Source organism: Cynocephalus volans, chromosome 9 (assembly GCF_027409185.1).
Source record: "Cynocephalus volans isolate mCynVol1 chromosome 9, mCynVol1.pri, whole genome shotgun sequence".
Lineage (NCBI taxonomy): Eukaryota > Metazoa > Chordata > Mammalia > Dermoptera > Cynocephalidae > Cynocephalus > Cynocephalus volans.
The window spans coordinates 33,973,423-34,001,401 of NC_084468.1; the positions used below are offsets into that span (position 1 = coordinate 33,973,423).

Consider the following 27,979-nt stretch of genomic DNA (forward strand, 5'->3'; position numbering starts at 1 on the left):
ATACTTAGTCAGTATTTGTCGATGAGTCTCCGTTACCTTGGGCCTGTGTTTCCCATGGCCTGCCTGGTGATCATTCTCATTCACTCATTCTTGAGCAAGCAAGTATTACATGTCCAGAGTATGCTCAGAACTGTGAAAACACAAAGGTAAATGAAGTGTCTCTTCTTGAAGGAATTTCTAAGCTAGTCGTTATTCTTCTAATGCATGTTCTAATATTCATAGAAGTAAAATTGTGGATAATTGGACAAAGCTGATTGTAGTTCTTACCAGAACCTTTTCTTTCTCTATTATGCCTTGAAAAATATATAATATTAATTGGTGAATTAGGATATTTCATTATTCCAAAGTCAATGACGTAGGGTCTTAGAACAGATTACTGAATAAAATAAAAATGTGTAATAGCAGTAGGTATCAGGGGAAGGCATATTAAGAGAACATTCTTTACCCATCAGATTGGCTGAAAATTTTAAAACATCTGATAGTACCCTGTAAAGGTGAACTCTCATATGCTGACACTGGGAATGTGAATTGGTATCATTTAGGGGAGAGAAGCTTGATAATATCTGTTATAGCTGAAGATGCACAGTCCCAGTGACTCTTCAAGGACATCCCTGGTATTACCTTGCAAAACCTTTCACATGTGTGCATAAGGAACTCGGTACAAGAGACATCACTGCAGCCTCCTTTATAAGAGCCAAAAAACCAGAATAAATGTTTAACAACAGGAGCATGAATAAATTGGTTTATACAGTGAAATACTGCACTCTAGTTAAAGTGAATGAATCAAAGAGCATTGATCAACATGGATAAGTCTCAAAAACGACATTGAAAGAAAACTGATTACAGAAGGATGTGTACAAAGTATGATATCCATTTAAAGTTTCAAGCACATGTAAACCAATATTTATGTTTTATAGATACATACCTACATATAAAAATACAAAATATGAATTGATGTGACAAATACCAAATTCAAGAGAGTGGTTATTTCTGCATATGGCAGGGGGATAGGGGAGTGGTGTTCAGGAGACTTCAAAGATGTCTGTAATATTTCCTATTAAAAGTAGGAAGCACACAGCATAGAAGCAGTCATGATAGCTGACATTTATTGAGAGTCTGGTATGTTCTACATGTTTTGATGTGTATTAATTCATTTAAATCTCATAATGGCTCTGTGAGGAAATTCATTAGGCATCCCTCAGTCTGCAGGGGGAGAAACAGAGAGGGAGGGCAGGTAATGAATGACCTGGTGAAGGCCACATAGCCAGGGAACATCAGAGAAGCATTATTACCTGGGCATTGAGCTCAGAGCCCCTGTTCCTCATTGTTCTCAATGCCTGGCAAACGCTAATGTGGACAAAGGAGGGAGGTGGTACCAGTGTTTGTTCTGCTGGTCTCCACGCTTTTCTGTGTGCTTGCAATACTTTAACTACAGCAAAGATATGGCAGCATTTAGAGTAATGGGGGATTTGTTTGCGTATTTTTCTAACAAAATCATTGTTTAGCAGGAAGCAATCAGGTGTGAATCCATGTAAGAAGCCATTTAATTTAGAGAGGTGTGTGTGTGTGTGTGTGTGTGTGTGTGTTCTCCCCCCCCCCCAACGTACCCCTTGTTAAGGAACATTAAACTTCATTTAGCGTTTGTCAAACAAACTCCATTATGTTTTCAGCTTCATATTACTGTCAGTTATGGGAGAGAAGCTTAGTTGCAGAAGAGAAAGAAAGAAATGGAGAGAAGAAAAAATAGGGAACTCAGAAATCTGTAGAAAGGTATGTGAAGGGATTAGTATAGGCAGAGAGAATGGATTCTTCAGTTGACGAATTTATTTTTTCATCCTCTGAAATGACCCAAACGGTAAGTTACTGCTTTATTTTGAAAAGCTAATAATAGCTACCTTTATATCAGACACTGTTCTCAATGTTTTGCATACTTTACATGTTTTAATCTCACAATGCAGTGTTATGGTTAAATCTTCAGTTTACAAAAGGGGAAATTGAGGCTCAGAGAAAGTAAGAAATTCGTACAAGGCCACAGTTAGTAAATAATGTATTTTCGATCTAGTTGCAGAGCTTGAGCTCTAAGCTGCTTTAACTGATTTTTTTTCAAAGCACATTTTCTCATTTTGTTTGGGAGGGTCATAGCAACTCTTTGAGGCAAAATTATTTTCTGGACTTTCATCCACATCTCTAAGAGGCACAGGTGAGCTGAGAATACAGACAGAATCAGAATGATGTCCTGGTGTCAGAAAAATGCATTCTAGAGATTTTTTCATTGACTTAACTTTTCATTGTTTCACTTTTTTAGACATCGCAGATTGTAGCAGAGAATATTGGAAGTGAATTACCCCCAAGTGCCACTCGATTTAGGCTAGATATGCTGAAAAACAAAGCAAAGAGATCTTTAACAGAGTCTTTAGAAAGTATTTTGTCCCGGGTAAGTAGCATAATTTCTCCTGATTTAAATTAAATCACTCTTTAAGAGAGCACAAGGTTCAGTTGTATGCTTTTATTCCATCAGTGTTCATCATAAAATATAAAACATTTTTTTATATCTTCTCAATCTTAGAATATAGTGCTATCTACATTTTAAATTGTTTTTAACTTGGTCTAGATTTAAAAAAATATTCTTTACTCTTTGTATTGTTTCCCATGGGATTTTTTGCTTCCCAAAAGAATGTTATTCATTGGCCAGTTCTTATAAAGAGCACGGATTAGATACACTGAGGTGTGGGTTCTGTTCACCCTACTGTTGTGAAGGACAACTTAAAAAACCAGTTACTGTCAGCTGCTGTGTTAGGTGCCTGGAACTCTCTATAGCAGGAGTCAGCAAACTACGGCCCATAGGCCAAATCCCACCTACCTCCTGTTTCTGCAAGTAAAGCTTTATTGAACTACAGCCACATCCATTTGTTTACCTGTTATCTAAGGCTTCTTTTGTGCAGAGTTGAGTGGTTGCTACAGATACCATATGGCCAAGAAAGTGTAATATATTTACTATCTGGCCCTTAACAGAAAAAGTTTGCCTACTACAGCTCTATAGGAAGACCAAAGTACACATGTGCACCAGTCTGGGAGTTCTTGAAGAAATGATCCATCCTCCACCCCTCCATGAGCGTAAATAGCCTTGATGGCACTTCCAAGAAATCAAAGTTTGATTTTCTGTCAAAGTTTCACACACCTTTCTGGAGCTTGCAATATCTTACTATGGTTCTTTTTGATTTTATGACATACTCCTTTTGGAACATATACTTTATTTTCTTTTAGCTGAATAAAATTAAATTTTATTGGTTTGAAGATGTTTCTCAGAATTTTGCAACATCCTCTGAGATAATTAAAACTAGTCCATTTACAAAACCAGGTTGGGAGGGACTGCCTTTGAGAGTTCCCAGTTTGAGTGGTATACAGCTGGCCATTTAGGAGGACTTGGGCCTCAGGGGAGAGAGCTGTTGAGTGGGCTTGCCTGAGCATGCGCTTTTCTTCATAGAGAAATTGTCTCTCCTTACAGCCTGTGTGATCCCTGCCAAATGGCTAATCCACAAGGTGTTTTGGAACATTTAGCTTGGTGTCTTATTTTTTAAAAAAAGACGGAAATAAATATTGATCGTCTTAGTGTACATATATGCTTAGCAGCATTTTTCGGTAGATGCATTTTTTCCTGAGTTTATTTAAATAGACCAGGCTGCTTCTAATGGATGCCTTTGCAGAAGCCTCCAGGGTCATAACTTGACTGCTTTTTCTTTGTGTAGGGTCATAAAGCCAGGGGCCTGCAGGAACATTCTGCCAGCATGGATCTGGACAGCTCCATGTCTAGTACATTAAGTAACACCAGCAAAGTAAGCATATTTCTCTTTATGTGATACCCTGAAGAAACGAGCAAATAGGTCTTGCTCATCTATCTACAGAGCCCTATCAAAAAGAACAGAAAAAGTCTTATACCTTCAATCATAAAATGTTTGGTGCTTCTGGACTTCTTGGTACAGGTGGAGGGCTGGTAATGTAGTTCTACCATAGCATAAAAGTTTTACATAAAAAGCAGATGGCCATTCCATAAACAAAGAAACAAGATCACAAATTTAAGCAACTAAGATCTAATTTGTTACAATGAAAGCAATGGATTTCTTTCCAAAGTAAATTTTCCAATAATCAAAAGAATTAAAATTGGGTTTGTGAATTCAGAGAAGTACCACTTAAATTCCTGAGACTTTTTCCGCACACTGGCTCTATGATTATAGTGATATATTACTGTTTTTTTAAGTAAGCAACTTGGCTTCACCCCTGTTTTCTGCCACCAAGCACAGCTTTGTGATAATGAATGAGCTAACAGTTCTCTTTGGTAATAAATCTGCATCTGTGCCCTTGTTTTAGTATATTGCTTCCTAGACATTGAAGCATATTTAAACCTGGTTAGTTTAGCTTTATAACTACCAAGAAGTGGGTTTGGGGTTTTGTGCTGGGGAAGCCAGCTTTCCCATCTGTTTTCAGAACATATGCTGATGCAGGAATGAGAGAGTGTTTGTGGAGGCCAGCTCCTCACCACGGGAATGGTTTAAATTCTTCTGAGATCTTTCTTGGACACGTGGATTTCAAAGTATTTAGACCATAACTAACAGGAAGAAACACATTTAACATTGTGACATAGTTGACAAACACACATACGTATATGCTCATATAAAATTAAAATAACAATTCGCAAAACTGTTTACTGTGAGCAGTATGCAACACATACTGGCATTTTCTGTTCTATTTTATTTTAAAAATGCTCATGGCAAACCACTAAATTGAAATCACTGCCTACTAATGTGTGTGTTAGTGTATGGTTTGAGAAACACTTCCTTTGATTTGATGATTGCTTCTCAGGTTTTAAGTTTCATCTGTAATGGGGTTTTGGTTGAAATGCAGATTCTGGTTCAGTAGTCCTGGAGTGAGGCCTGAAATGCTGAAGTTCCAAGGCAGTGCTAATGCTACTGGCCTGCAGACCCACTCTGGGGAGTGAGGCCCTAGAAGCCAGTCTTCTAAATGTGATTTTCTAAGTTAAAATCTGGTGGAACATAGCATCATCTACCCTTTATCTAATACACCCTGATTCTATCCCACAGTTCATTTTAAGAGTGGAGATGTTATGGTTTACTGTTGTATATGGATGAATGAGACATAGCCCCTTCCCTGTGGGCACTTACCTGGTAGAGAGAGACTCTCAACAGATGCACAAATAAATAGCCCCAGCGTCAAGTAGAGTATGGTAGGAGCCCTGAGAGTTACAGATAAGAGGTGCTGACAGCTTAGAGGTCAGGCAAGCAGTGCGAAGGGGAGTTGCTTTTGGTCAGTGGAACCAGGGAAAGCTTGGGGGTGGGCAGTGAGGCATTTGAATCAAATCATGGAAGCAAACAGGGAAGAAAGCATTCTAGGTAGATCAGTGTCAACAAAGACACCACGAAGAAATTCATGTTACTCAAGTGACTCTTCCAGTGACTCTTATTGTTTGCTTTTATTCTTCTCCAAAATGCAGATCTAGGAATATATACATAGCTTCAATTTCTAGGGCAGTTCTAAGAGAGAAACGCAGCTTTGCAGAAGCCACCTGTGTGTATTGTGTCTTTATGTGCACCTCTTTACATCTTTCTTGTAGTCATCCTGGACTGAGAAACTGCTGTAAAGATATGCCATTTTATGTACTCAGATCTCTTCTAATAAACTGATTACCTAGGAAATTGCAAAGAAGCTGAATGTCTGAGTGGCCCCTTTAGTTGTCCAATTCAGCTAAAGGTTAGTTAGCTCTTTCACACAATTCGAAGGGATGTTAATAGGAATTTAGATGAACAGGTTTGCATGATGAAGATTGTTTTCTGTGGTGTTTTGTCTTTGACAAATTTTTAAATCTTTAAATTAAAAGAATCTTTGGAACTCCAGAGTCCTGAAGAATGAAATATTTCATTTATGAAAGTTAAGTAATATTTTGTAGTATGTTGGGAATTAAACTTTTGCTATTTAATCCCTTTAAAATTAAATGTATATAACCCATCTCCTTAATAAATAAATTTCACTTTTTGAAATGAAAATCCTCAATACCTGTCATCTGAAAGGTGCTCAACTATGAATCAAATGAACAGGTAGAATATTGGTTCTCTAGTCCACCATTAGATGTATTTCCTTTTACTCTCTTCAAGCTGATTTATTTATCCCTTCCAGCAATTACAGTAGAGACAAGCTGATACGCTCCCTCTTATTTAATATTTCTTGATTTGAGAAAAATATATTGGCCACCAGCCATGTCCATGGTGCAGTGCTAAACATTGGTTTGCATGAGGGGCTTATTCCTTTGAGAGAGCATGCGTCTTGAGAGCATACAGCATTAAAATGTTGTCTCAACAAATGTTTGAGTTCCTACTCATTAAATTCACTGAGTACCAAATAAAAAAACTTACATTTATATAACATTTTACAGTATATAGAGTACTTTCAGTTGTCTTACCTTGCTTAATTCTTGAAACCCAGTGAATAAATGTTCACTATAACTTTTTAAAGATGAGGAAATTGAGGTGCAGGAAGAAGTGATTTGCCCTGAATTGCCACAAATCTAAGTGCCTAGAGAGAGATTTTTCACATTCTAAGAATAATAAAGGATATAGTTTTTAACTTCAGTATTACCAAGTTAAATCTCAGCATTACATCAAATCCAGAGAGATCCTTTAACTGTGGGTTTAACATGTATGAACACCTTTGGCAGAGAAAAAGAACTCAATTGGTTTCAACAGTGGAGACAAGTGATATAGCACTTCTTGTACTTCTTAGAAGCTGTAGTAGAGTTCTGTTTTCTAGAGGGAACTATTTACAGCTTCACTTAGAACAGTTGTATGTTGTGGCCTGTGTCCCTCACTGTGGCATTTGGGCAGTTTCCCTGTTTCTCCAGCAAACTAGCAGCTTGTCTTTGACAATCAGGCATTTAATTGACCTTTATTTCCTTATACTTTTGGTGGCCTGTAGATGGCATTATAACCAGAAAATGTACTTACATATTGAAATGTTTTCCTGCACTGGGATTAGAATATATAAATCCTACAAATTCCTCAGCGGTATGTCTAATCTGCTGTCTGCTTGCTGCCAGGAGCCATCTGTGTGTGAAAAGGAGACCTTGCCCATCTGTGAGAGCTCCTTCAAGCTCCTCGGCTCCTCAGATGACCTGTCCAGTGACTCGGAGAGCCATCTCACAGAAGAGCCCGCCCCACTGTCACCCCAGCAAGCCTTCAGAAGGCGAGCAAACACTCTGAGTCATTTCCCCATGGAGTGCCAGGAACCTGTGGAACCTGCTCAGTTATCTCCAGGGGTCTCACAAAGAAAACTTACGAGGTATCACTCAGTGAGCACAGAGACGCCTCATGAAAGAAAGTAAGATTTGTTTAAAACGTAAATTTGTTGTATAAATATCTGGGGCATATCTGTGACTAACCAGGTATGTGCATCCCAGTTATGTTTGTTGGGTAAAAGAGAAACCTAAGTGAGATTTTACTCTTGGCTTAAAAAGATAAAACTTGAAGCAGTGACATGTTCTTCCCAACTCCCATAGGAAATAGGTAGATGCAGTAGATGCTTATTACTTGTATAAGTAAAAGTACAAGTATTATCAGGAAGCAGCTGGAAGTGAACAAAAATGATACTTAACATGTATAATAATTACCCCTCAAACAATATAAGAGGTATTGTCAACTTTGCAACTTCGCTGCTGGCTTTGAGGAAGGTAGCGAGTGTGTGAGCAGGTGAGTCCCCCACCAAAGCCCTGGCACAGAGCCTCAGTGGGATGAGATGCAGTGATTGGTATGAGCAGGAGAGGCGTGCCGGACCTCACGAGTGATGCAGACGCCTGGGGTGGACCCAGGTGCCTTGGGTTCTGGTCCTAGCTCTGTCATGAACTCGTTGTGACCTGGGCAAATTTGCTGAACTTCTCTGTAAACAAAATCGGAGTAGGTGTTTTCTAAAATCTCTTTCACTGTGAGAATTCTAGATTTTTCTAACAAGATTCACTAATTTTAATAGTTGTGCTTAGTGAACAGTGGAATTTTCTGGTGATAGAGAGGAGTAAGGAATATAGTGGCAGAAGTTCTGTTTCTTTCAGGGTTCCTTAACCGTTAATTGAACCCTACGTGCCGGAACCTATAAATGGACAGAGTTATCTTTAAAAATAACTTTTAAAATGTTTTAAAATGCTCACCTTATAAATTAGGGTCACACCTACATACAGTTGCTGCCTTCCTGTGACTGGCAAGAGCAGAAGCCACAGAACATACGTGTGATGTAGTTCATACACAGATAGTGGGGAATCTGTACAGAGGTGTGAGTCTGGACAGCAGAGTTTGAAATGTTTTGGGCGAAGAAGTGAAGCGTCCACCTCTCTGGAAGGACGTAGTAGAGCTTCTCAGCTTTGTTTTCAAGCTTTGTTTTTAGTCACCATTGGAAATAGTTATTGGTTCTTCGGAATTCAACTGGATAACTGTGCTCACAAAAGCTGAACATACTTCAGAAGCTAGTATTTCATACATAATGACATTTTAGAGAGAAGCATAGTTTGGCTGTAGCTGTGTAAGTTTCTTGTCATGTTTCTTAAAACCCTCTCTCCACTCTACTTCTGCCTCACTGCTGCATGCCCACTCCTCTGTTTCTGGCATTTTCTGTGATAATGGAAATATCTTTGTCTGGAAAGTGCTAGTTCTCTTGTCAAGTCTGCCGTTTCCCACAGGCCAGCGGTGGTAGGACTTGGTGTCAGGACTCTTCCTTTCTCCTCTTAGATGCAGCTTTGTAATGGATCATGTTGGACATCGGCAGTGACAGGGAGAGAGAAATTTCTGTCTGTCTGTCTGTCTGTCTGTCTGTCTGTCTGTCTCTCTGTCTCTCTGTCTCTCTGTCTGTCTCTCCAGCATGGCCCATTTTGCTTTCTTCCCTTCTGGCAAACTCTTTTCTCATTTACCAACAGGAAACAAGACATTGGAATTCAGGGCAGGATATTGTTCATTTTAAAGGGAAATGTTTTTAAAAACTTTGAATTTTTTTCTTTTTCTTTTGTTTTAATTTTTTAATTTTTCCTGTCAGTTTCCAAAAAGAGAATAGAGAAAAAAGTCTTGTTTGGCCCATAGTGGGGAATGATCAAGAACAGCTTGGATGTACTCTGTTTAGTTTGTTTACTGAGAGTGACCTTTGCCAGTGAGAGAGCAGAGCTAAGGAAGAGGAGTGGAGAGAAGTCCTCGAACTCTGTGGCAGTTGGTATCAACATGAGACACAGCAGCCACACTCCTTTTCCTCTGTGTCTTCCATGTCCCCCTTCGTGACCCCTTCTTCTCTCTAACCTTCCGTGCTTTCTCCACTTACTGTTTAGTGTGGACCATCCACCTGTGGGCCAGTCTAAGCATTGCTCAGGTCAGTCTTCAGCTCCTGCTTCTCCACCTCATCTTACCCCCTCCGCCTCCTCGCCAAACTTTTTTAAGTACCTAAAACATAATTCCAGTGGAGAACAAAGTGGGAATGCTGTGCCAAAGAGGTGAGCACACTCGCATGGCAAACTCAGTGTCGTTTGTCCTCTGGGGGAGTTCACGCTAACAGAGGATGTTGCTGGGGGGATGTCTATGCAGGGAGCTGGAGTCACTGCTTGTGTGTTTGCATTTGTATTTGATCTTATTATTTCCAGCTGTCATTTGAACTGACTTAATTTTACTATTGATTAATTTCTTCAAAATATTATGAAAACAGGTCTTGATGGCAAGCTGTGTTTTATATACTTACATTTCCCTGCCCTAGTGTACAAAAACACAGATTAACAACTGTGTTTGATCGTATGCACTGCATTTATGACATATCAGAAACTTTCTGATTCATTTAAGAAAATTGTGTCTGGTTTGAAAGGAAAAGGTGTTTGGAAGATGGACTGATTTTTTAAAAAATAAGATTCATTGATTCCATTCATTAAAATTGAATTTTATTGACTGAAAACAAAAGTTAAATCTCATTTGTGAACTGTTTTAAATTTCTTACCTCATTTACTTTTCTTAGCATTAGAATGAAAATGTTTCTTTTATTTTGAAGTGTATATGTTATACTTTGTGTGTTTATATTTCTTTGTCCTAAACTCTTTTTTCAACCAAACTCTCAGCATCTCCTACCGTAATGCCCTGCGGAAAAAACTTCATTCTTCTTCCTCTGTGCCAAATTTTCTAAAATTTCTGGCTCCTGTAGATGAAAATAACACCTCTGACTTTATGAACCCAAAAAGGTAGGGCTTTATTTAGATATATCAAGCCTGGGTGTGATAAGTGTTGAATTATTGTTAGATATACAGGGATTTTTAAAAACTGTTCTTTTGTTATTTAAAAAACCATTTTAGCTAAATCTATTGTATCTTCTTTCTTATTTTTTCTGACTGAATGTCATTTTTTAAAATGTGCAATCAACCTGTTTTCCAATTTTGACTAGGATTAGTTTATTAATGTGTTGCTATTTTCAGAAGATTAAAGAAAATCTTAACCAGTTCTTTAAGTGAGAGCAGTGTTTCTGGATAGTGAGCATAATGGCTGTCCTAATTAAGTCAGAATGTCTCATCCGTAAGTTAAAGTGATTGCTTGGTTGTGTGTACATACTCCAGGTGTAAATTGCAAAGGCCTTCCCAAGTTATCCTGTGAATAGGAAGAAAATAATGACTAGATTCTATTTATATATATTGGTAACTATACTTTGTTTTGTAATTTTTAAAATAAAAATGTTAAAACAATCATCATTAGCAAGTGACTGCATAATTATTGCCTTGATGATTCTGTGTAATTAAACTACAACTTCTTTCATTTTTTGTGGCCATCTATGGAGACATAGGCCTGTGTTGAGAAAATATTCCCACATATAGACTAGGGTGGATTGGGGCCCTGGTGACAGCACCCACTTTAGGCAGTTTCTTTTTTCTGAAGTGGCACCAACAGAAGCCCAATAGGAACCTATGGTGTGTGGAGCGTGTTTGTTAATGTCTTTTATAATAGAAATTAAGAGTGTTTAATTTTGGTCTTTTCATGAAAAGCATCCTGTAAGAAAGCAGTCCTGTAGGAGTGTTGACCCAGTGTGAGCTCGTTTTAACTTCTGCAATTATCTACTTGTGTTTTTTTATACAAAGATAATTCATAATGTAGTAATTTGTTTTTTTTTAATGTCAAGCTAAAAAATCTCCATTAACATCTGTCCACTAGTCATAAATCAATTATCTTGTAATTTTAGGGACTTTGAATCCAAAGCAAGCCATCTTGGTGACTCTGGTGGGACCCCTGTGAAGACCCGCAGGCATTCGTGGAGGCAGCAGATATTCCTCCGAGTGGCCACACCGCAGAAAACGTGCGATTCTCCCAGCAGATATGAAGGTGAGGCCCACCCCTGAGATGAAGTCTCAAGAAGGGTACCCACACATCCACCTCACAGAGGCCCCAATGATCCCTCTCATTTTGGTAGAAAAGCAGAGGGCTGGCCTCCTCAGCATTGGCAGGTCTGAGGTAGTCACAAAGGTGAACTTAGGGAAGGAATGTAGGACTCATTTAGAGTAACCTCCTCCGAAAGCAGGAGCAGAACTCCTGGATGTTCAGGGTGGTAAAAACATGGACTTTGGAGTCTGCATTCAAATTCCAGCCTTCTCCTTTAGGAGCTGTGAACTAGAACTAGCTGTCTAAATTTCTCACCTGTAATTTAGGATAGTCATGCCTATTGCCTCACTGATTGAGATGAGGGAGCATATCATTACTCATGTGTTTTTAAAGTTTTCAAAACTCATAATATCAGAAAGAAAGTCAGCGACGTGAATGTTTCCACTATAAAGTCACCTCATGGTGTGGAGTCCCTCTGGTGCTGCTGGCCTGCTGCTTCGTTTGCTGCAGCCCTTCCACGTGGGGGTGCCATGGAGCTGCTGCTCTGCCAGCACCTTCCTGCCTGGTGTAGCCCCTGGGTGGAGCTGCTGTGCTGAGTGTCTGGGGTTTTGATTTCTCTTGCTGCCAGAATGAGCAGGATGGCCATGCTGTGCCTCACTCCACCTGGTGGAGTGGCCTGCCTGCTGTCCTGGCAGTGCCCTGTTAGGAGTTGGAGGGAGGGAGAAGGCGAAGGGACCAGAGGGAGCCGTCCCTGGAGGGGGAACGGAGCTGTGATTCATGTCTGCAACAGCAAAACAGCAAGAACACCAGAACCAGACTTCTGATGTTTAAAAACAGTGCCCCTGTATTGTGATGGTCATACCACGTAGGGAATTGTTGTGGAGACTGAAATGTAATAGTGTCTTTTAAAATGCTTGGTACAGTGGCTGGGATGTGTTAAGGGCCTTGGGTGACTGTGTAAACTGCCTGTTGCATTTTAGAACAGTTCTGAGTTTTCAAATGAGCTTTCTTAGGCTGAGCCAAATCCTGTCTGCCTGTCTTCTCATCCCTTGGTTCTGTTTTGGTTTGTGAATCCACACAGAATAAATGTGCTCATACTCCCTGATCTTCAGATGACTGAGGATCACAGAAGCTGCTGCTTTCTTTAACTCTCTTCTCCAGGTTAGTTGGCCTCATTACTGTTGGGTGCCCCTCTAGTCACAGTCCTGTCCTCTGAACATCCCCATGGAGCCCTGGACTGAACGTGGTTTTCCTGAGGCCTTGGGCCCATGCAGGCATCTCTCCTTCCATTGAGTTGCTGCTGTTCTGGTAATGCGGATTTGCCTTCATATGCTGTTTTGGCTTGAAGTAATTAACTCACATTCTCGGCTCTTATTGTATCTTGTCCTTTTAGGCGTGATGTTTTATTTAAAAATTGGGCTGATTCCTGTCTGCTGTGGAGAAACTTTTTTAAAGCTTATTTTCTCAAGCAGTTTGTGTCTATGAGGTGTTCATACGTTCTGGCCAGTCCTTTTGGGATTATTTTGAATCTTGATTTTGGTGACAAGTAAGTTGTATATAGTTGTGTGTAGAGTCGATAAATATTGCCTCTTTGTCATTGACTAATTGGTAAAAAGTACAGAAGAAAACAGGGCCCGGCATAGATGCTGCTCCTGTTCCTAGGCCATAATTATCACTGGTTCGTCAGACCCAAAGCAGTTTAGCTACTGTCGGTTTCCCTACTGTCTCCTGCAGGAAGGTGTCCTGAGAGACCCCGGTCAAGTGCTAGGTGAAGATCATGGTACCTGTCTGCTTTTCCTCTCTGACAAGGCTCCTACTTGAACGCGCTGCACCTGTGCTCCCACCTGAGGGCCTTTGCATGGGCTGTTCCCTCTACCTGGTATGCTCCCCCCACCCCCAGTCCTCATGGCTAACTCGCTCACCTCAGTCAGATCGTTGTCTAAAATGACCTTTCCTGTGAGGCCTCTTCTGGCCATTCTCTTTCACACGGCACCCTCTCCCTGCTACCAGCAGACATTTCTAATCTCCATATCCTGATTTATTCCATAGCACGCATTTGTAATGTGCTCTCACATTTACTTATTCATTTTCTTTATCATTGGTCTCCTCCAGTTCACACAGGCTTTATGACTTTTAAAGGAAGGCAAGTCAGTTGCTCAGATTCTTACAAACTTAGTATTTGTCTGTTAGTAATTTCTTAATTCCCTCCTCATGCCTTCTATTTCTCCATAGGCACAGATCCTTTTTTCTTTTCAAAATTAAGAAATGCTGTTTGAATTTCTGGATTATGTTGTAGGTATTGTGCATATGGGAGAAAGAGAGGAGAGAATAAAAGCATCTTTGACGGAGTTGGTATAGTAATAATTACTAGTAATAATATTCCTTGTTTATACTCTAAGTGCTTTACATGAATTATTTTCATTAATTCCTAGTCAGCCTTATAGAAGTTGGCTTTTTTATTATGCCCATTCTGCGGATGGAGTGGAGGCTTGGAGTGGCAAACCTCAGGGCTAGTAGGAGCCAGAGGCAGGACCAGAGCCTGTGGCTGTGTGCCCCAGGCTCATGCTCTGAGCTGCACACAGGCCTGGAATGCGGCCAGATGCCCAGCCTGAGCCCCTGGATGTGGTCCCGGATGTGCTTCCTATTATGGAGCTCCCTCCCACGGGAAGTTCCCCAGAGGCATCTGCGCTGGGCGCCTATCTCAGCATACCCACATGTCTCCCTGTTGGCCAGGCTCCAACACTGAATGGAAAACATGTTTCTGAACATTTTAATGTATGGACTTGCCTTCAGCCAGTCTCCCTCCCTCCTTCCATTTTAGTATTGCAACTGCACTGTGGAGGGGAGGGAGATTAATCTCTTAATATCTGTCCATGAATTTTCTTCTTCCAAATCAGGCGTCTTCATCTTCTGCCACTGTCTGCCTCCCATCCTTAGGGGTAGGAACACCAGAGCCTTCCAGTGTGGTCTGTGACCACTGTGCCCCACATGGGCAGCTCTGCATGTATCTCCTCCAGCTGAGAGACCTCCAGATCCAAAGACAGTTTAGGGGCCCTAAGGCTTCTTTCCCCAGAGGTCCCTGCTTTGTCCACACTGTCCCCAGCTGAGCGTGCACTGCTAGAGGCATTGCAAAGTTTCCGTTCCTGCTCTGCCTTAGTGGTAGCTGAGATGTCTGTAGCCAGTAGACTTGGTGAGCTTCCACTCTGACTTTGTCATGAAAGACATGCAAATGTGCTTCTTAAAAGTGCCTTTTAAAATCTGTTTCAGATGCTCAAAATGACTGAATATTTTGCATTTATATTCTGGCAGGGCAAAGTTCAGTTAAACAGACAGGAAATCTTATAACCTTTCTTCAAGGTGAAAAAGTAAGGCAGGGATATTTGTCCCATCTGTTTCATCCCACTTGGAAAATACTAATAAAACAAACCACCAGTAACTTAAAAACCATGATGTTTGCATAGTGATATTGGTACTAATGAAAGAGAAATAGAATTATCTGTAATTTGGTAGTTCTAATTTTCATAGACAGGTCAAAACTTGGAGAGAAGGGTGTTAGTAAGGAGTGTGGCTCCAACTAAACGTAGTGCAAAAAGAGACGAAATTACAAAATCAGGTAGTATGGATAGAGGTGGAGAAATTAGGGCAGATATTGTCTCAAACAAAATTAGCCTGCCATGTACTTAAGGGTATGTGACTGTTTCTCTATACAAAATCCCTGTGAAGTAATTAAGTTGCAAGAGTCTGAATTTTACATTTTGGAAATCTATCTGAAGTAAGTAGGAAGTTAATTTAGAAATTTGTTTAGATATGTCTAGTAGCAGCAGGGCAAATGTTCACAGATCCCAGACTTTTATTTTTTTAACTCAGCAGTCACCTACTGGTCTCTTGTAAGAATTCCAGCTTTGAATTAGCAAAGGCTAAGAGGGCTGGTTTTAATTCAGAACGTCAGAGGGATACGTCTCTGCTTCTCAAACAGTAAGTTAGGCACCCTGTCAAAGGGCAACTAAATGATAAATAGGAAATTACCAATTTTTACTTGAAGACTCAGCAAGGAAAATGTTTTTTGTAATAAACATAGATCATGACATAGAATGCTAAAAGCTGCGTGGTACTTGAAATTTAAAGCAAGAGGCTTCAGTGATGCTTTAAGTTCTGTGGTGGCCACTTAACAGCTGTTGTCTCAGAAACCCTGGGAAAGTGTGTTCTGTCTCTTTTGTGCCGTGGGTTCTTTGGGTGAAAGGTTTGTGCAACACTGACTACGTGAAAGGGCCGTCCTTGGTAAACCATAAACTCAATAGAGGGTGGTACTGGGGAAGTGCTCCTAAATCATGGCAAAGCCACTAAGGTTGGGTGTGTTTAAGGCTGCATTTGTAGGGCGTAGATGAGGGCAGACGTATTTGCTCCTTCGAGGAGAGGCTGATGATGCTTATGTCTGTGTAACGGCCTCTCTCATGACCAGAGAGCCTCACTGTTGATCCCTTCTATGGGACGTGCAGAAGGTAAGCAGGGAGGGCTGCTCTCATGCCTCAGGTGAAGATGTGAACACACCAGTCATTCAAGTGGCTCTCTCCAGATCACTGTTTAAAGCAGCATTTCACAAACTTTCATGTGCCTGGAGTCCTCTGGGGATCTTGTTAAAAGGCAGATTCTGATCCAGTAGGTCTGGGTGGGTCCTGAGGTTCTCCATTTCTGAGAAGTTCCCCAGGGATGCTGACATTGCGGGTCCACTTTGAGTAGCGAGGGCTCAGCATAAGCCACCCTGCTAAATCTAGCCCAGATCTTCTAGTCCTAGTCCAGGCCCTTCTGTAAGGCCACTCTGGGTCTTGATAGATGGACTCAAGGAGCCTCCCAAGTCTCTAAAGCCTCAAGTAAATCTGGGTCATCAGTGACATTTTTTAAAAGCCTGTGCTGCCTAGAGAAGTAGGAAGTTAGTGTGGTGGGGAAATGCAGTGATGGAAACGTGGTAGTAGGTATAAAGAAAAATTGGATGATACGCCAAATGAAACCCAACATATGGCCCATTGCCTCTTTCCTGCCAAGTTATTTTCCAGGGAGGCCTTGTCTCTTGGGTAGCACCAAGTGCACAAAAAGTGTGCAGGCATTTGGGGGGTTTTTTGTTGTTGTTTTTTTAATAGCTGTGGGCACTAAGCTAATTGTCAGATCTGCCAGAAAATGCTGAAAATTAACTTCTGTCTAGATGTCACAATTTTTTCTTCTGGGCAACTCCCAACTTTGGAATGGGGAAAAATCCTTTTATTTACCTCAGTGTGCCAGGAAACAATTTAGTCTTAGTCTAATACTTTTCATTTAAGCATTTCAGATTACATTGTGCATTTCACCAGCAATAGAAGCTTTCAGACTTTTACATGTCTTGTAAAATAAAAAAAGAAAGAAAAAAGGAAACCTATTCTATTATACGTAAGAATGATTTATTGATTTGAAACCCATTGTATAATAGTCTGGTGAAACTGAAGTTCAAAGGTTTTTCCTGTATTGTGAGTATAGCTGTGTCAATATGCCTAGTTTATAGTAACATTAAATCTAGTGGATTAGATATAAATTTAGATGTAAACAGTAATGGCAGAACTAAAGTATATAATCTGAATGTTTATGATAATTATTGTAAAAAATGTAGAAACAGTTTTATAGCTATGATTTATTTATATTTTATATAGCCAAATTTTAAGAATTTATATGCCATTATGAAATTTCAGTGGATGATATAAGCTGAATAACTATAAGTAAAACTTTACTGGAAAATAAAGCATCATAGTGATGTCTGTATCTGACACTTTTGTTTATTTTTAAATTTTTTTTGGCAGCTGGCTGGTACAGGGATCCGAACCCTTGACTTTGGTGTTATAAGGCTGTGCTCTTACCATCTGAGCTAACTGGCCAGCCCTGACCCTTTTATTTTGATCAGTGTTTTTCAACTTTCAGTGTCCATCAAAATCACTTAGGGAGATTTTTAAAAATAGGGGCTGGACCCTCCCTGCTGGCTCACTGAGTCAGTTCATGTGGGGATGGGGCTGGGCATGAATTCTTTTCTTCTTCTTAAACTCCCCTTTAGGATTCCAATTGCTGCCACATTGAGATTATTAATGGGACTTAATTCAGTAGACCTCAGAGGGTGGCTTGAGAAAGTGTCACCACTTGGTGGCAGTGTTGCTCCCTTCGTCCTGATGGCCCTGGTTTCCTTCCAGTCCCAGAAAATAGTGCTTGCTCTTTGTTTTTTCATGTTTTTGATTTTGATCTTGTTATGATATTTATATTCCTTACTCATTCGCAACTTGTTTTAATGGAGAGCTAATTTCTGAAATCGAGATGTTTCTTTTTCTACAGGGTTTTAGGGTGTGGGTACAACAAGGAAGAAAAAAATTGTCTCCAACTGACAGAGACACGTGGCTTTTTAAGATTGTTTTTAATTTACTTTCTGTATAACTTCACTTTTCTGTGGTAAATGAAGACCAGGATCAAGATAAAATACTTGTATTGCAAGCCAATAATCTGATTGTTCATGGATTTCTGTAGTTCAAGGGATTTTTTTCTCTTTTTGTGCTTCTTGGCATGTAATTTTCAGAAGTCAGGGAAGCCACAGTGAATGGCAAGATTTTACCTTGTTTTGTTATTTTTATGCCTGTTAACAATTGTAAAATAGCATTGACTGAGCTTTTCCTAGTGAATCGCTGTCATTTAAACAGCCATTCCTTAAACTTTGTTCAAGGGCTGGAGCTAGGGGTTGTTGGTGAGACAAAGACATCCTCTCAACCACTGGGGGCACTGGAGTCCCAAGATCTGGGTTTGAATCCGTGCCCTCCTGCTGTGAGATCAGGTGACTCATTACAATGTTAACAGCACCTCTGTGGTGGGAACTCTAGAGCGTGTGCCTGTGTGCCCTCAGGATAAAGTCCAAAGTAGAAGATCTTGATTTGTTACCCTTGAACTTTAATCTGTAGGCACCAGGGAGCCATTGAAGTTTTTAAAGCAAAGAAATGGCAAGTAATTAGAAAATATTTTCAAGGAGGTAAAATTTGTAGGCATATCTATCTGAACATAAAGTAGCCTCAAAATCAGGGCTGGAACTAGGGCGAGACCAGCAGGTGTCCTGGGTGCACATTTAAGGAGGCACTCTCTTTCAGGGCCCTGCAAGTGCTGACCCTGTGCTTACTGGACCCCGAGAGTGAGTGTCTCCTTAAGAATTATGCCCTGGGTGCCCGTTGCCTCATCCTGGTCCTCACCATTGCACTGTATCCCCTGCAGGCTACGTAAGCAAGCCGGACAGCCTACAGGGGAGGACTTGATTTGCTCTGAAGAGGGATTCCTTGGCAGGAAGGGCTTGTTTTGTTTTGTTTAAAAAGCAGCTTTATTGAGATATAATTTACATACTATGCAGTTCACCCACTTACAGTATACAGTTTTGTTTTTTTTTTAAGTGTATTCACAGAATTGAGCAATCATCACCATAATCTAATTTTAAAACATTTTTGTCCCCCTAGAAAGAAACTTGTAGCTGTCACTTCCCAAACCACTGCATGCCCCAACCCTAGACAACCACTAATATACTTTTTGTCTCTCACAGATTTGCCTATTCTGGACATTTCATGTAAATGCAGTCCCATAACATGTGGTTTTTGTGTCTGGCTTCTTTCACTTAGCGTAATGTTTTCAAGATTCATTATGTTGCAGTGTGTTTCAGTACTTCATTCTTACTTTTTTGATGACCAATTAATATTCTGTTATATGGATATATAACATTGTATTTATCCGTTTACCAGTTGATGGACATTTTGGTTTCCACCTTTAGGCTGTTATGAATAATGCTGCTGTGAACATCGATGTACATGTTTTTGTGTGGCTAAATATTATGAAAGGGTTTTACACGTGAGTTGGCCTGGAACCTCCTTCTCTGGGAGGCCTTATTTGCAATTCTGACCCTCTGAGATGGTTTGACCAGTGGGAGTAGGAGAGGTCTGGTCCTGCCAGCTTCCTGCTCGTGGCCTTGTTTGCCTCACTTCTGCGCCAGGCTGAAGGGAGGGTGCTCCAGATCCTGGTACTGCCCTCACCAGCGTGTGCAAAGGCTGGGGGGAGCCTTATCTCCAGGAAGCCTCCATTGGGGCTTCCACAGCTCTCCCTAGTCCCTGGGAGGCAGCCAAAGGGCCTCAGGGTTAGTGGCATTTGCACAGAGCTACATTTTTTTTCAGCTGTTCTCAAACTGAGTGTGCCCCGGAATCCCCTGGAGGACTTGTGGAAAAACAGATTGCTGTGGGCCTCGCCTCCAAAGTTTCTGATTCTGGAGATGGAATTCTCTTGGGTGGAGCCCTCAGGCTGCAGTGGCTGATAGGCAAGGGTACATCCTATCCTGATGTAAATTCTGGTCAAAAAAGTCCTGGATGGTTATTAGTAAAATAAACAACAGATTGAAAACTAGAAATGTGTCCTATGGCAGATTATGAAACAGCCAACAAATTCTGTTTTCTTTGCAATGAAACCAATTGAATATTAGTAAGAGCCACCATACTTATGCTGTATTAACCATTTACTGTTTGCACTTTTACATAGTTAAAAGATGATTCTTGCATTGTAGGTATTACTGCCCATTTTTAAGAGATGAGGCGAGAAAGAAAGAATAAAGCGCCCATGGCTCCTGCAGCTCTCGGTTCACGAAGCTAGCATTGAAACCAAGTCTGTTTAACTCAGAATTCAGTCTCTTAATGACAGTAATGAGCCATTGATAGTTTAGGAATAAATGATCAGTTTTGGCAGGTTTGCTCACTTAAATTAGTACTTGTGCAGTGGTGGGCTGTGTTGGAATGAAAGAACATGTCTAATGTTGGAAGTATTCTAGGATTATATGTTAACCTCTTGCTAATAAAGCACACATTTTGGGCATTATTGGTAATCCTAATTTTTTTTTTTTATTAGAGTTAGAAACTTCCCATTCTTCCCATCCTGGTTTGTTGTTTACATTTACTTAAATGAAAGAACGTGTGTCTCCTACAGGCGGCAAAGCCATGCCTGCCCACTGTACTTGAGCAGGCAGCTACAGGGTTACATCTGGCAGCACATTTAGGGAGCTCTTGACTTTGTAAAATCCTGAAATAAAGCCAAGGGATGCATTAAACTGCTTTGTAGATGGATTTTTTCCAAGTAAATTTGTTTTATCACTTTCATATAAATGAAAATATTTACAGTATGAGTACTAACAAGATTTTAAACATCATTTACCAAAGTAGGGATACTGTAATTATGGTCTTACATAACTCTGAAAATGACTTGTAGTACCAAAGTATGAATTTTATACTTGAGAGAATAGTAAGTTTTCCACAGGAAGTTGATGTACTGTGGTTCATCTGTTCAGGCTCTTTAGCTTGAGAACTTTTGATTAAGGACAGTTCTGGTGATAAGAAGTTATAGTCTTATCTCAACTAATCTGGTTTTGGGGATTGTACTTTGCATTAGCATCTTCCCCTGTTATTGAGGGAAGGTATTTCTTTTTCCTACTGGTACCAGCTTCTTCTCTTGTCAGGGCTTGTGTTAGATGAGTTGGGGGCGTAGTAGAAGCAGTTGGTTTCTTTAGCCCTGCAAGGCTTCAAATTCTGGGACTTAGACTGGAGGTCATAGACGGGGATACCTCGCTTGGCAAAGTGGTATTTCTTCCTATCACTGCTTACAAAAAACCGTTTGAGTTCATAATCCTCACTTGCAGAAACCAATATGTACCATGCTACAGTCTTGGTCATGCCAGTGTCCAGTAGGCTGTGTACAGTTAGACTAGGTGTTTACCAACACATAACAAAGTCACTGATTTCCATTCACTGCAGGAGGCACAGCGGTTTACTCCTCACATCCCATTGCCCGATTTTTCTCTGTCCTGTCTTTTCCACGTTTTCAGCACCTCACTTCCATGTACCAGAATTAGTCATTTAGAGATTGTCTGTACACTGACGTAACAAAAGAAGGATTAATTTTTCTCACCTAACGAGTCTGAACACAGCTGGTTCAGGGGCTCCATGGTGATCCCGTGAGCTAGGCCCCTCTCTTTTTCTCTTTCATCCTTTCACCTCCCCTCCACTTCCAAGCAGAACATGAAGGAAGCACCAAGGAGGAAAGTATGACTCCTCCATATCCAGCGAGCAAAACTGTTTCAGAAATTTTTAGTGGACTTCTGTTTGTATCTTGTTATCTGAAACCATGTCACCTGGCCACTTGGAGCCACAAGGGAGGCTGGGAGACATTGATTTTTGGCTGAGCACATTGCCACCTTGTGCAGTGCTTGGGGAGGAGAGCTGGGGGGAGGCGGCCAGAGGGACGGCAGCATGGCTCGTGCAGAATGCTTCGCTGTTCCCTGCTGTGCCAGGTTCTTCAGGCAGCCATGGTTTTGCATGGATTATTTCCCTTGCCCAGAAAGTTCCTCCTGCTCATTTTCTTCCCTCTATGCCCAACCCACAATGCTTTAACACTGACAGACTTTCCTTATCCTTCCAACACTTCAGCCTCACCATTTCTTCACCTTTTCTCTTGGGCCTAGTCAGCCTCTCCATTCCTGACCTTCTGTAAGTGTTTGTGTCCGTCCCTGTTGGAGAGCTGCTTACTTTGTCTACTTATAGGTTATTTGTCCCAAACTTCACATCTGTGCCATCCAACACAGTAGCCATCAGCCATATGTAACTATTTAAACTTAAATGTAAACTAATTACACTTAAATGTGATAAAAATTTAGTTCCTCACACTAGCCTCATTTCAAGTACTCAAGAGCCACATGTGGCTAGTGGCTACCATATCTAGAGCAGAGTTCTAGAACATTGCCTCATCCCAAAATGTTCTCTTGGACACACTGCTGGAGATGATGAACTCTGAGATTGCCCTTCCCTCTGACTCCATCACTCAGAACCGCAAGTGTAGCCCCTGCAGGGTGGTGCCTGTGTTGAGCTGTCTCCTAACCGAAGCAGGAAACTTTGGACAGAGTCGAGATTTCTACAACCCACAGAGCTCTTAGTGGTACTGGATAAGTAGAAAGTATTAATTGCACTCGTTTCAAGGAATCCTTAAAAGTAAGTGAGCACCTTGAAAGTCATCTAGTCCAAATTTCTTATTTTATAGATGAAGAAACTGAGGCTCTGGAGGGAAAGGAGCCCACTCAGGGTCAAGTCAGTGGTAGAATGGACTAGAATCTTGGTTGTCATATCTGCATTTACTTCATTTCTAAACCATACCTGATTGAATATCACTAACCTGTTTGTTTTCCCGATTATGTCCTGTTCTTGCCTATTTAGCCAGTTTCCAGTTCCTTGAGAGAGGAAGTTGTTTTCAGTTTCTTAGCTATCCCCAAATGCCCACTGCATAGAGTTGGTGCTCAGGGAATGCTTGGGAAACAGGTGAGTTTAAGCCTATCTTAGCCAATGATTATTTAGTTGCAAGAAACAGAAAATGACTCAAGCTCGCTTAATCGGGGGAGATTTTTTGAAAATCAAAATAAAGATGAGAGCTGGGACCTAGGAATTTGTCAGGAACCAAGGACTTCTCTCTGGCTCTCTCTTTTGGGGCCATGTCATTTTTTTTCTTCTGGTCCCCTCTTTATTCTCCACACCAGCCTTCCCAGATTGCTTATCTTTGTATATAGTCACGGCAGTCCCCAAATCTAGATGACCCCTTAGCTCCAGAGGCAGGCAGTGATGCTGGGGCAAAGAGGTGTTTGCAGCTTTGGCAGGGCCATGGAATGAATTTCTCAGACCACTGAGAATAAGCAGCAAAAAAAATGTTCAGCACAGAAGCTGTAAGATTGCTGTTAAAAATTAGCTACCTGACTACCTATCTGTTTTATTCCAGAGTTTTGAGAAGGAGAGCTAAATGGCCCAGCTCATGGTTGCTCACCCAGGGAAGGGTGGGAGAAGTGTGTTACCACCAATGCCGGCGAACCCACCCAGGCTGTTATTTGGGCTGTGGGAGGTGCGGGGCAGGGCCAGAGCTGGGAGGGGAGGGCACAGCCTCCAACCACCATAAATTGGCATGTTCTTGGTAATTAAATTGCCCACCACCCAAAAGCAGAGTCAGAAGAATGAAAGTAACTGGGAGTCACTAGCTTTGTACAATTAATGGTTATTCAACAGCAGGTGAAATTGTGTGTGGGTGTGTGGTGTAAATTTCTTATAACTGGAAGTATTTGGATAAAAGCTGGCTGACCTTCTGTCAAACATCCCTCTGCTAGGAACAAAGTTTGTTTAATACCCAGTAATAAGAATTTGGGATTCTTAGAGCAAAATAGTTGTCATGTGGCTCTCAGCAAAAGGTGGTCCAGGTGCCCCTGAAGGAGGAGAGGCAGAGGAGCCACTGCTGGGCTCACACCATTGGCCTAGGACACACGCTGGCCTTGGGGAGCCCTCACACACTCCTGTGTCCCCCCAAGTATGCCAACCCATTGAAAGCACTTAGGGTGCATTTCTAAAACCCAGCTTAAGCTTGGTGAGGATAGCGGCACTGTCGGACCTGCCACAGAGTTTGGTTCATAGATGGCACTTGATTTCTGTTTGATAAAGGGGTGAGTGGTTTTGGAATACTTAGCAAATATGGGTATTTTTATTTTAAAAATATTGTAACTATTCAGGTTATACTATATAAAAAATAACATATACATGAAGAAAAATATAAAGGAAACATACTGATATCTGTAGAAGTTACAAGAAGGCATGATTATAGGTGATGTTTTTCTCTTTTTTTCAATTTTATAATTAGTGACATTTTGATAGTAGGAAAAATGCTTAATAAAGAAGCATTTGAAATATATTTTGTCTTCCTATAGAAAACTTAACCTTCCTATAGAAGGTTAAGATAGAAACATATTTCTGTCACAAATCATGATGCTAGCAAGTATTCAGATTTATTGGAAGTGATCTCAATTATAAAATCACTTCTCTTTTGTGGGCTGGAACTGCAGATGGTCATTTGGGAATTTTTTCCCCCTTTCTTTTAAGCAGTTGTTAAACTGTATGACTAATAATTTGAGAATGTGGCAGCCTTAAGTTTGCAGAAATCAAGCCCAAAAGTTAGAAATACACAGTCTCCATTCAAAGGCTGTTTCTTGTTCTTGGCCCTCCCACCACTGCTGTTATCTGGGGGGGCAGCTGAAGCTGCGGGTGTCTCAGATGCTTGGATTTTCATGGGCCTCTTCCTGCCCACTCCCCAATGCCCCTGGGAAAAGAGTCCTCAAGTGCCCCAAAGTTTTCTAGTTCCAGCTGAATTAAAATTTCACTATATTATATTTATAGTTGCAGAGAATAGTTTAGGAATTGGGTTTTTTTTTAATCAGTGTGAGAGCCCATGGTTTCCATATTCTTTTCTCTATATCCAATAGCTTAAAAGACACCACATTCCATCTTCTCTGATTACTCTTCCTATACACCTAAAACCTTTTTTTTTTGAAATTGTAACAAATAGGTTAGTTCAGAACAGTACAGTAGCTGCCCCCAGTGTGTTCCAAGACCCCCCGTAGATGCCTCAACCCACAGATAGTACCAAACCTTGTACAAACGCATACTATGTTTTTTCCTATACATACATACCGAGATAAAGCTTAATTTAAATTAGGCATAGTAAGAGATTAACAGCATTAACTAATAATGAAATAGAACAGTTATGACAATATGCCAGCATCATTCCTCTTGCACTTTAGGGCCATTATTGAGTAGAATAAGGTGACTTGAACATAAGTGCTTGACTACGCGACAGTCCATCTGATAACCAAGATGGCTACTAAGTGGCCGACAGGCAGGGAGCGCGTGCAGCGTGGATGTGCTGGACAAACGGAGGATTCGTGTCCCAGCAGGATGGAGCGGGACAGAGGGAGATTTCATCACGTTACTCAGAACAGCATGCAATTTAAAACTTATGAATTATTTACTTTTCATTTAATATTTTTGGACCGTGGTTGACCTCAGTAACTGAAACTGTGGAAAACACAGCTGGATAAGGGGGCATTACTGTATGTTCTATTTCTGAATTAACGTAATTTGTTAAAGTTTAAAGTCTGTGGTTGAAGTCATTTTAAGGTTCTTGGTATTTTTAAGGTTCCTTTTATAGTTTCTGAAGAACAATATCATGTCAGTGATATGAAAAAAGCAAACATGTTATGGTGTTTGTTTTCAGTGGTATCGTGCTCTTGGTCACTGCTCCCTGGATGCCTCCCTGTGGAAGGCTTTTGGCTTTTCTTCTCTGTTCTCCCCATTTTGATATAAACTCCACAGTCTGCTCTCACAGACTCCCAGTTGTGCCTCCCTTAACCTCTCACAGCTCCTTTGGTTGTGATCTACAATTGTCTTACCTGCTGTGGGTCAGAAATGGTTTTATTTTCATTCTTTTGCTACTTTATCCTTTTGGAAATGGTGTAGTTCTGTCTCTGTCATCTTTGGCATGCAGGTCTGTATTGGTTTTTGTCTGAGACTATATAGATTCTTTGATGGCAGGGCGAAAAGTTTCTTTTGTTTGCTTAAATACTTCTGTCATAACACCCTGGGTCTGTGGAGCATAATAAATACTACTTGATATTGTTGATAGCTTACATTATTTGGAGCTTTTTTTATGTTAGAAAGAAAAGTAATTCTTAAAGCAATGCCTCATTTTACAGATGAGAAGACCGAGGCTGAAAGACCATACCCCTAAGAGTCTTCATTTGCATTGCATTGTACTGAGGAATCAGCACCCAATGTTGGCTCATTGTAGAGCAGCCTGGTTAGGAGCCCTGGGTGTGTCAGGGCTGCTGAGAGCCACTGCTGCTTCCCACCTCTGGGTCTTTGGTCCTCCTACCTTTGTAAAATGGGCCTGGCAGTAACTGTCTCGTTCTGAGAGAGGCAGTATTGCATAATAAATGAGAGCTTGGGCCTAAATAAGGCAAAAGTATAAGCCCTGAGAAAACCGCACAGACCTAGACAGAGACACACATTGGTAAGGAAGAGACAGGGCTTGGGAATGTTCTGATTTCATGTTTTGAATTGGTGTGACCTTTGGGAGGATATCCTGGAATCTCAGATCTTCATTTACATCAGGACTCTTTCCTTGTGCTCCCACCTTTTCCAAGCTGCCAGAGTTTTAAGCGTGGGTCCTGTGAACTTTTTTCCATTGTCTCATCTTAGCCTGTGGTCCTTTGTTTTCTTGGTATGTCATGAGGCAAAATAAAGTGGAACTCAGTGCTGGTTCATACCTCCCTTTGTAACGAATATTTATGCAAATGGCTTCTGGCTACTTAAGGGAAAAAGGGTCATGTATAATTTCTGAAAGGCCTGATCGGCTGGGGAGTGTAGTGTCCTGCCTTCTTAAGAGTATAGATTTAAATTTTTTTTTCATTATTTTTCATTGTGGTAAAAACGTACAACATAAAGTTACCATCTTAACTATTTTTAAGTGTACAGTTCCGTAATGTTAAGCATATTCACATTGTCGTACAGTGGATCTGCAGAACTTTTTTATCTTGTAAAACTGAAACTCTATACTCATAAAATAACTCCACATTTCCCCACCACCATTCTACTTTCTGTTTCTATGAGTTCGACTACTTTAGGTTTCTCATGTAAGTGGACTTACATGGCACTTGTCTTGTTTCTGGTTTATTTCACTTAGCTTAATGTCCTCAAGATTCATCCACATTGTAGCATATGACAGGATTTTTCTTTTTTTAAGGCTAAATTATACTCTATTGCTTGTATGACAGTACTATGAAAAATTCATGGAAAGATTTGTATTATTTTTTAATTCTACTTTTCCATGAAGTTTCTGAAGCACCGTCGTATATGTCACAGTTTGTTTATCCACCTAACCCTCGGTGGGCATTTGTGTTGCTTCCACCTCTTGGCTGTTGTGAATAGTGCTGTTGTGAACAAGGGTGCAAATATCTCTTCGAGATCCTGCTTTCTTCCTTTGGATATGTACCAGAAGCAGGATTGCTGGATCATATGGTAACTCTATTTTCAGTTTTTTAAGGAACCTCCAGAGTGTTTTCCACAGCTGCTATACCATTTTACATTCCCACCAGCATTGCCCAAGGGTTCCAATTTCTCCACATGCCCACCAGTACTTGCTGTTTTCTGGGTTTTTTTGATAATGGCCATCCTGATAAGTGTGAGGTGATATCTCATTGTGGTTTTGTGTTCCCTGATGATTAGTGATGCCATGCATCTTTTCATATCCTTGTTGGCCATTTGTATATCATCTTTGGAGAAATGTCTACTCAAGTCCTTTCCCATTTTTTAATCAGGTTTCTGTTGTTATGAATTTTTAAATCAGACTGGCCTGAACTTAAATCCTGGCTCGTCCATTTATGAGCTGTTTGACCAAGAGCAGTTGCTTGACCTATCTCTGCCACGTATCTTCAGCTGTAACCTGACATGGTGATAGCACCTACCTCATAGAGTTAGGGATGTTGGGGAAGTTGATGAGCAAGCACTCGATAAATGGGAGCTATTGTTACATGAAAAGAATGCAGGTATTCTTCCTAATAGAGTTGAAGGAGGTAAAAATAGCTGCCTTCACCTTCTTAGTGTCCTCCACAAGTGGTGGCTACTCTTTAATTCCATCCTCACCACCTTCACTTTTAATATCGCTGGACTTTTAGGACAACC

General features: G+C 40.7%; 1 protein-coding gene across 4 annotated transcripts in view; it reads left to right on the plus strand.

Moving 5' to 3' along the window:
* The window catches only part of TBC1D1 (TBC1 domain family member 1), a 218,348-nt gene that overhangs the window by 122,737 nt on the left and 67,632 nt on the right, over positions 1–27,979 (plus strand). For 3 of the 4 annotated variants that reach the window (XM_063108168.1, XM_063108169.1, XM_063108171.1), the window contains 6 exons: positions 2,306–2,434; positions 3,747–3,833; positions 7,103–7,383; positions 9,362–9,523; positions 10,133–10,252; positions 11,239–11,378. In XM_063108168.1, coding sequence (XP_062964238.1) covers positions 2,306–2,434; positions 3,747–3,833; positions 7,103–7,383; positions 9,362–9,523; positions 10,133–10,252; positions 11,239–11,378 — 919 coding nt within the window. The remainder of the gene's footprint in view (positions 1–2,305; positions 2,435–3,746; positions 3,834–7,102; positions 7,384–9,361; positions 9,524–10,132; positions 10,253–11,238; positions 11,379–27,979) is intronic. The other variant, XM_063108170.1, reaches the window with a different exon arrangement.